Source organism: Sander vitreus, chromosome 15 (assembly GCF_031162955.1).
Source record: "Sander vitreus isolate 19-12246 chromosome 15, sanVit1, whole genome shotgun sequence".
Lineage (NCBI taxonomy): Eukaryota > Metazoa > Chordata > Actinopteri > Perciformes > Percidae > Sander > Sander vitreus.
The window spans coordinates 27,005,285-27,017,877 of record NC_135869.1 but is presented as its reverse complement, the minus strand read 5'-3'; the positions used below and the strand labels follow the sequence as shown (position 1 = coordinate 27,017,877).

At 44.2% G+C, this 12,593-nt stretch overlaps 1 protein-coding gene across 1 annotated transcript; it reads right to left on the bottom strand.

The window, feature by feature from the left end:
- Positions 1 to 1,157: 1,157 nt before the first annotated feature.
- On the bottom strand, positions 1,158 to 12,408 carry gcat (glycine C-acetyltransferase). Its single transcript, XM_078269987.1, has 9 exons — positions 12,111 to 12,408; positions 10,707 to 10,837; positions 10,225 to 10,326; positions 9,964 to 10,110; positions 8,705 to 8,859; positions 8,189 to 8,271; positions 6,679 to 6,850; positions 2,240 to 2,361; positions 1,158 to 1,516 (listed from the first exon to the last, which is right to left on the bottom strand). The coding sequence occupies exons 1-9, from the start codon at positions 12,334 to 12,336 to the stop codon at positions 1,365 to 1,367; spliced, it is 1,290 nt and encodes a 429-aa protein (XP_078126113.1). The 5' UTR covers positions 12,337 to 12,408; the 3' UTR covers positions 1,158 to 1,364.
- Between the last annotated feature and the right edge of the window lie 185 nt (positions 12,409 to 12,593).

Here is a 12,593-nt window from a genome sequence, read left to right as displayed (position 1 = left end):
CCACAAAGAAGCATGAATAAGCCATAAAAAACATGTTTAACACATAAAACTACTGCAAAAACTTTGAAAATCACCTTTTGTTTTAACTAATAGGCATTGCTTTTCAAATGTGAAATTATGTTTCATAGCATGCTTCATAGTATTATGGTGTATTTACTGTCAAAAAAATTAAAGCAATGACAGTTGAACAAATAAACACGGTTACCCCTTTTAACGCAGTTTCGTAAGAGAGCTTTCTTTCTTGTCAACATCTGTATTTACAATGGGCATAGTTTCAGTAAAAATGATATTCAACTAGGTCAGTTTTTGATGCTTGTTTGTTGTCATGTAATCTCGCATACCAGATCTATCTCCACAGCGCTGTGGAGTACCATGAAACAGCCCTGAAATCGCTGTCGCCAAACACACCAGACTCCATATAAATAAACAGTCATTTTTATCATCGTAAAACACACTTCACTCAAAGTGGACAGAAACAAAATAAAACTATCAAAAGCCGTCTTGGTTCATCTGTCCACTGTTCCAACAATCACCACTCTGGATTGGTTGAAATAAACCCTTAATTCACCCATTTACATGAGGAGATATGCTGGCTCTATACACGCTAAAAGTACTGATTATTTACATGGAGTCTGGTGGGTTTGGTGATGGTGATTTCTGGGCTGTTTCATGTTAAACAAAAAGGATCTTACTCTTTAACTAAAAGGTCTATCTCTGTAGGGATCCTTTCATAATGTTGTCAGACACTTAGAATAATAATCTGAGTCTGTCAGCGGCAACAACAGAACTTTTAGTGGACGGAAACTGACGATGACTATCTGTCCTGTAGGGTTACATTGCAACCTGGTTCACGGGTGCCGGTTACAGCGTTCCCGCTCAATACTGGACCAATATTAAAGATTTTTGTTCCCATTAGTCACTTAAGACAGCAATGCATGGAAAGTAGAGGTTTCCAGGTTGAAAAATACCATAATTACTCTTAAATATTTTTATGATTGAGATGGTTCAGATTCATTTTGCAGGTTGAAAAATACCAAAATTAACCTTAAATAAACACGTCTGTCAACAGATACAGATTCAATAGAATCTCATTCATATAATTTTTTTGTGGGATAAATGAAATGAACCCTTTTTCTTAAAATGCAAACACCTTCACATGTTGGCCAACGTGCTTTATTCAGCTAAGCAAACACAAAAACAACATTAAGCTCTGTTGACCTACAAATGTAACTAATATTTCCATCATCGATATTCATAGGTCTTGAGTAACAGGCGGCCCAATCTGTAAGAGCAAGCGCTTCATCGTCGTTCAGTAACTCGTACTGGTTGCTGGATCTTTCTGACTCCTGCTTATTTGTCCTTTTTCAGGAGACGACTCCGTGCTTTCTGCCCGTCTGGATGAAAGCGTCAACGCAGTGGTCGATGTCTTCGTTTGTGTGGGCGGCGGAAATCTGAACGCGGATCCTGGCTTTGCCCTTTGGTACGACTGGGAAGGAGAATCCAATCACATACACTCCTGTGGAGGGAAGAGACGAGAAGAGAGAAAGAACAGAGTCTGAGAAATGCTCTGTGGAAGTCAAGAAGGTTTATTCACATCTATCTATAAATCGGGATGTCTGTGCGTGTGTCCCCATGGCGCGCAGTACAGGGAGTTCTCTTAATACATCCATGGGAGTTGCTGAATCCCTACAAGGCTCATTGATTGGGGTTTCACAAGCTGCAGGTGTCTGGCCAAAAACTGATCATCCGCCAAAACTCACTGCTGTCTACCCTACATGCAAATAATTAAATAAGGGAATCGCTGAATCTCTAGATGAGCTGCAGCCGAGCCGCGACTGATTGAGCCGCGCTGCAACACGTGTTCACAGGTTGGGGCTCTCCAGCACGTTGTTTTGTTGCGCACATTTCTCCGGCCGTTCTGTGCACTGCTTTATGGAAAGAAACAGTTTAAATACCAGGGCGAATGTGAATGGGTGAATATTCCCATTATACCAGCCACTCAATAGTTTAACATTACTTTTTTGGCTGGTGACTGAAGGAAATCTACTAGCCATTTGCGTATTTTAGCATTTGGCTGGTGTTCATTTTGAGCCCCGATTACCTTCATCAGTACACAATGTAGAGTACAGCTGAATGAAAGGGCTAGGCGCAAATAATCCCCCATTTTACAACGTATTCCCAGAAGAAGCTGGTTCAGAAGTTCCCAGCCCAGTGGGTCAGGTTTCCACGGTGGTCTCACCTAGCTTCAGCATATCGTCGGCCATCAGGGAGGCCAGCCGCGCGTCGCCCAGCATCACAGGACAGATTGGGTGAGCTGAGCCTGCGATGGTGAAGCCAGCCTGCGTCATCTTGTTCCTGAACCTTAATGGATAGCAGAGAAAGAAAAATGTTTACAGTAAAAATTACAGTAATCACCACAGAAGGATAGCAATGTAAGGGCCCATTCAGACCAGAGAAAGTGACCCGGCGGCCCATTTGTGTGACGTCCTGTTGTGTTATTAAATCCCCTAACGTAGCACAAGTGCACTTTATAATTCAAAATGAATTATATTCTGTTATATCGTTTATCGATCTTGACATTTCTGACCATACTTGAAGGCAGCTTCATTTCACGGAGATAGAAAAGAGACTTTGTTGTTGCAGGAAGCCGCTTCACAAACTCCTGGGAAGTTCAGTGCTTGTGTTTGGGGTTTTAAAACTTTCTAGCGGCAGAGATAGAGGCAGTGATGTTTCCCGTTTTCTGTACGGGACTCTCACCCCCAATTTCCACTGACTGACTGCGGAACGACGTCGTTCCGCAGTCAGTCAGTGGAAATACACACATTGACTTTAATGGAAACTTAATGACTCCGCCGGCTGGACGCCGGAGAGCTCCGCAGCAATTCAGCACAGGGCAGATAATGCGGGACAGGAAGTCGAGCACAGAAACAAAAAAAACATCCGGTTAATTTTCAAAATAAAATACACCGTGCTCACGGCGGATCATGTTTCTCTGCACTACACCTTGAAAACACAGCACAGAGTTGTTCCCCCTCTACTCCTCTGGATGGAAACTAACTGGTGTTGGTTTTGTGGTTCTATTCTACGTGAATTCGTGAGATCTCGTGGGTCCTCGTGACTTCAGCTGTCAGTCATGGCCGGAGCCGTGCCGCAACAAATCCGGACCTGGTGGGTATTGACGGACGGCGGAGCACGCAGCCGTTCCGCAGCGGAGCCGGTCCGCAGACGTTCTGCATTCAGTGGAAATCCGGAGTCACACCTCCTCAAAACCGGCTGACAAGTCTGACCGCCGGTTGTGATTGGCCACCGCAGGGTGACTGGGGAGCTCACCTGGTAGAGCACACGCCCATGTACAGAGGCTCAGTCCTTGACGCAGTGGCCACAGGTTCGGTTCCGACCTGCGGCCCTTTACTGCATGTCACCCCTCCCCCCCCTTCATGACTAAGCTGTCCTGTCCAATAAAGGCCTAAAATGCTAATAAAAATGGTTGAATCGGTCTCAACTTTCCACCGCAGGGTTGTTTTTTTTGGCTCCCATCTGCGGCCCCCACCTGAACACACTACCCCCATTGATAATGAATGGACAGACGTGTGTTTTCGCCAGACCTTCCTGGGACCGCCACAGAGTGTGTGAAGGCGATCTGGCGCTGCACTGCTTTTCTCGTTCGAGCCAGCTGCATCTCTTTGTTGTTCTCGCTAGGCAACCATCGAATCCGTCCCGTCCTCAGATAATATTTTGCTGTGTTATATGGCATTATATGTTTTTTTTCCCCACTCAAAGTTACGAGTCAAGTTTTTTCAGCCTGAGCTGTTCAGGGCGCTCCTGCAAAAAATACCACAAGGCGCTCAGAGATGCAAAACTAAGATGGCGCTGTGCTAAACTGTTGCAGCAGCTCCCGATGTGTACGTGGATTTTGTGTGTTCTTTAGTCACTTTTTGGTCTTTAATGGTTGTTCTTGTATTCTATCCTATTTATTGTGTATTCTGTATGCGTGCTGCGCATGTCGTATAATACTTTGTTGCGGCAGCACTGAAATTTCCAGAGTTTGGGATCAATAAAGTCTAATCTAGTAAGGAAAACGCTTCACTTTCATTAAAACACAATTACAAGAAGCCGCCCCAGGCTGCAACAACTCGCTCTGTCTGATCGTGGCCTTAAAGGAACACACCAACTTATTGGGACTTATTCACCGTATTCCCCAGAGTTAGGTAAGTCCATACATACCCCATAGTCACAGCGTGTACAAGTAACAAGGTCACATGAGACACAGCCGTCTTCTAACCGTATATAAACTGGGAACTATATTCTCAGAAAGGTGAAGCACTGCTACTTCTGCTACTTGGGCGGAGTGATATGCTTTGCAGCACCTGAGAAGCCCTGAGCAGATCAGCAGTGCTTCGCCTTTCTGAGAATATAGTTCCCAGTTTGTATACGGTTAGAAGATGGCTGTGTCTCATGTGACCTTGTTATTTGTACACGCTGTGACTATACAAATCACAACATGGAAATAGGAACATGTTGGCGTTATTTTGTCACTTATTCGGAGCAGTAGGATAGTTGGAGTCAGTTACCTCCAGGATCTGTGCTAAGCTAGGCTAGCGGTGGGGGCGTCAGACAGAGTCACAACACGCACGGAGATGAGAAGGGTATGTATGGACTTATCTAACTCTGGGGGATACGGGGAATAAGACACGTCATATTGTTACTTTTGTGTGACAGAAAAATGTAATAGTGAACGTTTTGGAACAGTGAAAAAGGAACATCTCTAATGCATTTGTAATATTTTGGAAGATAATGTGACCTTATTCAGGAAGACTCACAACATCCTATCTAAGTCTAAGTCTATCTTCAATAACATTTGTTTAGTATAAATGTTTCGTCTAGAGTGTAGCTCACACTTGCATAATGTGGCCTGAAGGCAGCATGTGTGTGTGAACAAGGTTATGAAACAAAATGCCAGACATCTTTATTTCCCTTCACACCTGGCCTAACCGTGCCGACAGTGCAAATAATAGCTCAGTTAATAACTGAACAGACATTTCTACAGTTACTCCTCTTGGGTGTTTGCCGTGTCATTTCCATAAGCAGAATACGTTGTACATTATATTACCTAAAAAATAAAACCTAAAAAATAAAAGATAAAGGCCCATCTGTTTTGCCAGAGGGCATTAGTGCTAGTTCTGGTGCACCGATATAACAGCTGTAATGTGCAACCCTTTTACACCTCAGTTTTCCCCAAACTACTTCCAAATACGGGAGGTTCTGGCTCAGAATTATGAGCTGAATGAGCTTAAAATATCGATTCGATATGCATACAAAATGTAACTGCAGGACTCAGTCCGATATCTTTATGGCGTGTTCAAACTCAGGCGTTTTTCACATGGATTCGGTGGCAAGAACACATACAAAGTCAACGCAAAAGACGTGGATTTGCAGCGGGTGGGGCGAAATTTGCGTATTTGGTTGCGTTAAAGTACGCCTGGAAGTCTGCCGGTTTACCAGGGGCTTCAACCAAAATACTTCAACTATTTCAACTCAACCGATTTTGGGAAGGCGCACGTCATGTTTGTTTAGGAGAGAAAGTTGATGTGTTGTATGAGATGAGAGACAAACACTGCACTGTCTTAGAGGTGCACTACCACCACTGAGTTATAATCTCATTATAATGTCTCTCATCAGTCTCCATCGGGAGCGGCTGAGTCAAGTGCGACATCTAGGGGTAACATTCGGTATACCGGTTCAGTATCAAACTGGTTGGGGATGTTTACACCGGCCCAAGCTTAGTAGTTCAAACAGGAAGAGGAGTAGGGCCACATGTGGAAAAATGGATTGAGTTCTGAGTGTAAAGTCAGAATTTTAAGAAGCAAAGTCCAAATTTTGGGGTGCCTGGATAGCTCACCTGGTAGAGCGTGCGCCCCATGTACAAAGGCTCAGTCCTTCTCGCAGCAGCCGCAGGATCGAGTCCAACCTGCGGCCCTTTGCTGCATGTCATTCCCCCTCTTTCACATCTTTAGCTGTCCTATATAATAAAGGCCTAAAATGCCCCAAAAATAATCTAAAAAATATGTTTTTTTGACTTTAATCTCAGAATTCTGACTTTTTTTTCTTCCAAACTTACATTTTTTATTTTTTTTATTCTAGCTATGTCCCAATTCAGGGGCTACAGCCTTCAGAGGCCACGAAGACTGAACCAAGTGGTCTCCGAAATGAGACGGTCTGGTCTCCTGTCGCCCAGCAACCTTGACAGCTGTAGCTGATACGTGATCAAAACGTTAATTACAGCACCGAAATACAGCCAGAAGTAGTTTTTTTTGTATTTTACCATTTGGTTAAGTGTCTCAAAGAGAGAAGAAAAAACATTTGCCATACATTTTCATAACACTGCCTATATATTAGACATCAAAACAGTTAATTTCTCACCTAAAATATTCTGAGACGTGAATTTAATAATGAAATAGCAGACGGAAATTGGAAGAATCAGAATTGTTCAAATCAAAACAAACCCAACCCTAGTAATAAAATACACTGACTTTCAGAAAAGTAAGTCAGCTTTAGGTGAAAAAACAAACCGTGACGTGTTTTCTCCCTGAGAAGCTAAGTAAGCTAGTACCTGGGCTATCTTGACTCACACAAATACATGAACGCAGATAACCCCGCCCCACTTTAGATCAAACGCACCTCATGGTTTTGGCCGTCATGCTCTGTGAAATCTCATTGGAGGCGAGCAGCAGGTCCACCGCCCGCGTGGCACAGCCCACCACCGGGGGGGGGAGGGAGTTGGAGAACAGGTACGGCCGCGAGCGCTGCCTCAGCAGGTCGATGAGAGGTTTAGGGCCAACCGTGTAGCCACCTGAAAGAGAGAGTGGACCAGACGTCTGGAGGATTGGTGACATAATGGCTCTTTGTTGAAGGAAAAATACAACAGATTGGGACATTTTAGGGCGTTCCATTTGTACTCGGAAGTTGGATTTTTTTCCGAGGTCGGAACTAGGACAACCACAGAGTACCCCGAGCTAAAAATCCAACATGGCTGTCCCGGGCATCAACAGTAGTGAAAGCTGTAGTAACATACAGTTATTAGCACTTCTGTCTCGTGTCTCATTAAATCAGTCGTACACACACTGCTGTCCATCTTTTGTGGACATGTTGTTATGCTGTTTTTTGTGAAAACCAACAGCATAATGCGTTGTTATAAACTGGCATTGCTAACAATGGCTAACCTGGCTAGAGCTAATGAAAACAATGAAAATCTGACTTGTGAATGGAACGCGTTCAACTCGGGTGTGACGTCATTCTCAGCTTCGGCTTCCGAACGACTATTTGCTCGTTTGTTTTATGGCAGGAAGTTGGATGTTTTCTTCTCATCTGACGTTCTACCAGAAAACAAATATAGCATACAGTATATCTCTTAAGCTCCACTCTTTAACATTTTTATATTATCAATAAATTAACTGTTTGCAACACATTCCCCATAACAACTAGAGCTGCAACGATTAGTCGATCAACATAAAAGTTGGACGTTGGAAAAGCTAGAGCAGATTATGAATAAATAAAACGCAAAAAGTTTAAAGACAAAACTTGCTAAAGAAGTCCACAGGGGAACGATTACAACCATTAGATTGTTTGCTTTGACTGAGAAAAGTCATTTAGTTAGTTTTAGCTAAAAACTAACCCCCCCCCCCCACCCCACGCAGTTGCTAGTAGCCGAGGAGGACACGGAGGATTAAAAAAACAGGATGGACTCTTCAGAAGAGGTCATTATCTTCACTCGAGCTTCTGCGCGGGAAAGTCACCGGACGCCACAATCTTCTGAACATAGTCACACTGAGAGATCCAGAGAGAGTCGTGTGGAGCTGATAGTCTTAATTAGCTTTGTAGCAACTCATTTGGCAACGGCTTGAATGTAACGGACGTTCATTAATGTCAAAAAGTTACACACTAAAGCTTTAAGGTTTTTATAGACCGGTCGATTCATTGAGAAACTAATCGGCAGATTAATAATAAAATGAATTGTTAGTTGCAGCCCTAATAACAATGTTATAAGACAATAATATGCCAGGTGGTGTGTTTTCATCTTGTAGGACCTTGTATCTCTGGAGTTTCTCACCCCCAAGTGGCCAAAAAACATCAGTGCAGCTTTAAAGCTCAGTTTGAGGAGCAGCAACAAACAGGCCAGACGGGGACATACCAGCGGCTCCTCCCAGAGCTTTCCCCAGGGTGGAGTTTACAATGTGAACTCTGTTCATCACTCCCAGGAGCTCGTCCGTTCCTCTGAAAATCACAGCGAGAAGCACCATTAGTTACTCCCCTCATAATACAATCAAACTAAATTGCCTGTTATTACAATACGTTGACAGTTGTAATTACCAGCGTTGTAGTCAAGACCACCTAAAACGAGAACGCGTCAAGACCAGACCAGTGTGAATCCCACACTGCATTACACGATATAAGGTGGAAATGATAACCAAAGGCACTCCTCAAATTGACCTGAAAGATCCACGTTCCCATAAAAAACACCCACAGGTTTCTCCCTAAAAAGGGAGTTCTTCCTCGCCACTGTCGCACTAAATGTTTGCTCTTGGGGGAATTACTGGAATTGTTGGGTCTTTGTAAATTATACTTACTCCATCTGTAAAGTGTCTTCTTATGATTTCATACTATGAATACAATTGAATTGAATTGCGTTAATCGGGATCTTACCCACCTGCCCCGGGGCCCCAGGAAACCGGTGGCGTGGCATTCGTCTATAAACACCATGGCTCCGTACTGTTCCGCCAGGTCACAGATCCCCGTTAGGGGAGCCACGTCTCCGTCCATCGAGAAGACTCCATCTGTCACCACCAGGCGCATACGAGACGACTGAGGAGGACCAAACAGAGTCCTGAAGGTCAGTGGAGCGCACGCAGTCTGATCAATACGGTCACCCTAATCTGACCGCGTCACCACGGCGATAAGGGTTTAATGAACAGTGAAACGGAAACGAACATGCTGCGAGACTGCCAAGGCACGTTGTTTTTCATTGCTGTGGTACTCTGAAGGGCACACACCACAGACTGTAAAAAGAATGGACGTAGCATCCGTGACATTTGGGGTTTGTGGACTGCTGTCCCTTTGCGTCGAAAGGAGCCAGTTGAGGTGGTTCGGGCATCTGGTAAGGATGCCCCCTGGGCGCCTCCCTAGGGAGGTGTTCCAGGCACGTCCAGCTGGGAGGAGGCCTCTGGGGAGACCCAGGACTAGGTGGAGGGATTATATCTCTAACCTGGCCTGGGAACGCCTCGGGATCCCCCAGTTGGAGCTGGTTAATGTGGCCTGGGAAAGGGAAGTTTGGGGTCCCCGCGACCCGACCCCGGATAAGCGGATGAAGATGGATGGATGGATGGATGGATGGACTGCTGTTTTGAAGTATCGCGTTTGGCGAGACGGGGGTCGCCGTCTTGGTTTTTTGCAACCGTGCGTGGCGATTTTTGACGAGAGGGTGGAGCTGGGGTGGGTGAGGCGGCCAAGCCAGCGTTGTTTATGGTTGCAATGGCACTGGGCTAAGCTAAACGCTACAGAGGGAAAGTTGTGATTTTCAACCCCTTCTGAAGCGAGTCATCGAGTGGAAATTGACCGAAGGGTAAACGCGGACCTCCGGGTACCGGCAACATTCACTGGCATTATAAAAGGGTCCTAAATATGAACTTGATGGCTACATACATGATGTAATGCTAAAAGACTGAGGCTAAAGCTAACACTTACCAGGCAAAAGTCAGTCGAGGTTACGCAAAGAACCCACTGTCAACAGTTTTATGAAGGAAATAGTCAATGCAAACTGTACATTTGAATATTTGATCATCACTCATTTATCATATGTTCAACTATTAAGACATTTTATCCGTGGCATAAATATTAATTCAATGTATTAATTAAATGCACAGACATAACGTTTGTTTCCATGCTGTCCTGGAAAACGTCCCCACACACCTGAGACTCTTTGAGCTTGTTCTCCAGATCACTGAGGTCCATGTGTTTGTAGCGAAGCCTCTTAGCTCGACACAGTCGGATCCCGTCGATGATGGAGGCGTGGTTTAGCTCATCAGACAGCACCGCATCATCCGGGCCCAACAGAACCTGTGTGTAAGAGTAATAGGATACTTCACTGCTCCCAGCAGGGGGGGATCTTTCTGTTCTGGTCCCAGGCTTTCCCCGGCTGGAGATTGTAGATTGTAAAACGTGACGACGTACCTCAAACAGTCCAGCGTTAGCATCAAAACAGCTAGCATAGAGGATGCAGTCCTCCCTCTCATGGAACTCTGCTAGCTTCTGCTCCAGATTTTTGTGTAGATCCTATGTACACAGAGTGAGATTTAGCTGCAATTCAGCATTTATTATGTTGTTTTCAAAATTAGCCTCAACACCAGAACTAAACAGAGCTGAATTAGCACAACTTTTATGCCTTTCTGTCACATCTCCTGCAGTCAGATTCACTGTGTTCACTCAGAAGGAATCACTGCACATGGGGAGGCACTTGTAATGACATTTTGAACATGTTAAGAGGCTAGAAGCACGTTTAAAACCCTGCCCTGTTTCAGCCTCCTGGGTGCTAACGCTAGCAGGAGGATAACACGGTGTAGGCAGCACCGATTGTTTTTCATTTTTCTCGCTACTGACAGCACTCCAAATGTACAGACAACAGAGCTACCGAAGTGCTGATATAGCCGTCATACCTGTGTGCCACAGATGAATCTGACAGAGCTCAACCCAGCACCATATGACTTCAGGGCGTCTATCCCCGCCTGCACCACCTCTGGGTGGCTGGACAGTCCCAGGTAGTTGTTGGCACAGAAATTCAAAATGCCTGAGAGAGACAAAGACAGCGTTTAGATGGAAAGCTGGAAACAAAAAGGTAAAAAAAAAGGTCATAGTACAATTCAAATCAGTAGGGCTGGGCGATATGGAGAAAATCAAATATCACGATATTCTTGACCAAATACCTTGATGTTGATATTGCGACGACAATTGGTGCTTTCACAAAATATTATTTACACAATGAGATTTTTGATAAATAATCATCAGAAATGTCGATTTAATGACAAAGTGTGTAAAGGCAAATAATAGAACAGCTAGAACGGTCTGTTGAGTTCAGAAAACCACATCACCTTACTTACACTTAAACCAGGAAAAGACCACACTTAATGTATTATGATTTTACGATATCCAGAATTTAAGACGATAGCCAGTCTCATACCACGATATCGATATAATATTGGTTTGCCCAGTCCTACAAATAAAAAAAACAAAAACAATAACCTCTGTGACCAACTCAAATTGTGTCCGTCTTTTTGTTTTTTTTGTCAAAAAGGCGAGTGACAATAAAGCCAACATATCAGGACAAAAGAGTCAGAGAAAACAAAGCATGGGACTGAGGCGTTGCCATTCAGATGGATTGAACAGAGCTAGTTTCACACATGAGGGGCCACTGCCTAAAGTCAATGGACCATTCATAAATCAGCAGAGTCCATTTTTGGGAAAGGTTTACCCTGAACAGATTAGCTGCTGCAATTTGACAATTTATGATTACTTTTGCTAATGAAAGCTTCTGAAGTACATTCAGCTCACTGTTGATGTTATAAACCATTTTAAGACCTTTTAAGACCAACATTGTTCTGACCTATTTGAGATTAGCTTGAATCATACGTTTAAAAAAAAGGTTGTGTTGTATTTCTGTACAGGTTTGTAAGAGTGAGCCCTGTAAATCAACTCAGTGGTGTGAAACATGAAATGAGCAGGTGTGTCCATCAGTCATTTAAACCGTTACATGACTAAAGTTAACTATAGTTGGACTCAAGTTCATCAAGATAACACTGGGGCAGCGTGCCAACTGCAACAGTCAAGAACATTAACATAAAATAGAAATATTGCAGTAAAAATACGTAAAAGACCCTATAAAACATATCTACAATATAACAGTTTTGGAAAAGAAAAGAAGGCTTTGGTTTTGTGCAGGTTGTGAAAAACCTACTAGCAAGTAGAAACTATATTTCTATCCAGAATTTGTACCCCATGGTGCGTTTAAGGGCAATTGGGTCTTATGGAAGCCACTACTGTAAACTACTGACGTTACCACTCACTGCTACGGCTGCCGTCCACGTTGATATGAGGTCCCTGCTTTGACGTAATGATCCTCTCCGCTTTCCACGTCCCCGCTGCTCGGATACCGTCGAGCTCGCTCTCCAGCACCGCTCTGGCTTCCGCGACAGCGGCGTAGCTCCGGTTCAACGCCGAGGCCGAGGCCGAGGACCGCAGGACACCCCGGGCTGGTTTCACCAAACTCCGGGCAACTTTTCCGAGAGACATGACGGTGTGGAGTAGCGTGTGTTTGAGCTGTCAAACCAAACGTGAAAGAAGGCAGACCGAAGGCGTAGCTGCGTCACGTAACAAAGCAGGTAGGCGTATGTGCGGTGAGCCAATCAGAGGCCAGGGCACTTGCGAGGTGGAATGTTTTTATCCAATCAGACTTCAGAGTGTTTACTATAGCTAAATGACTCCGATTTACTGATAGGGTCTTAAAATACAAATGATGTTTGATACATTGATATATTCGGCTGTGTAAT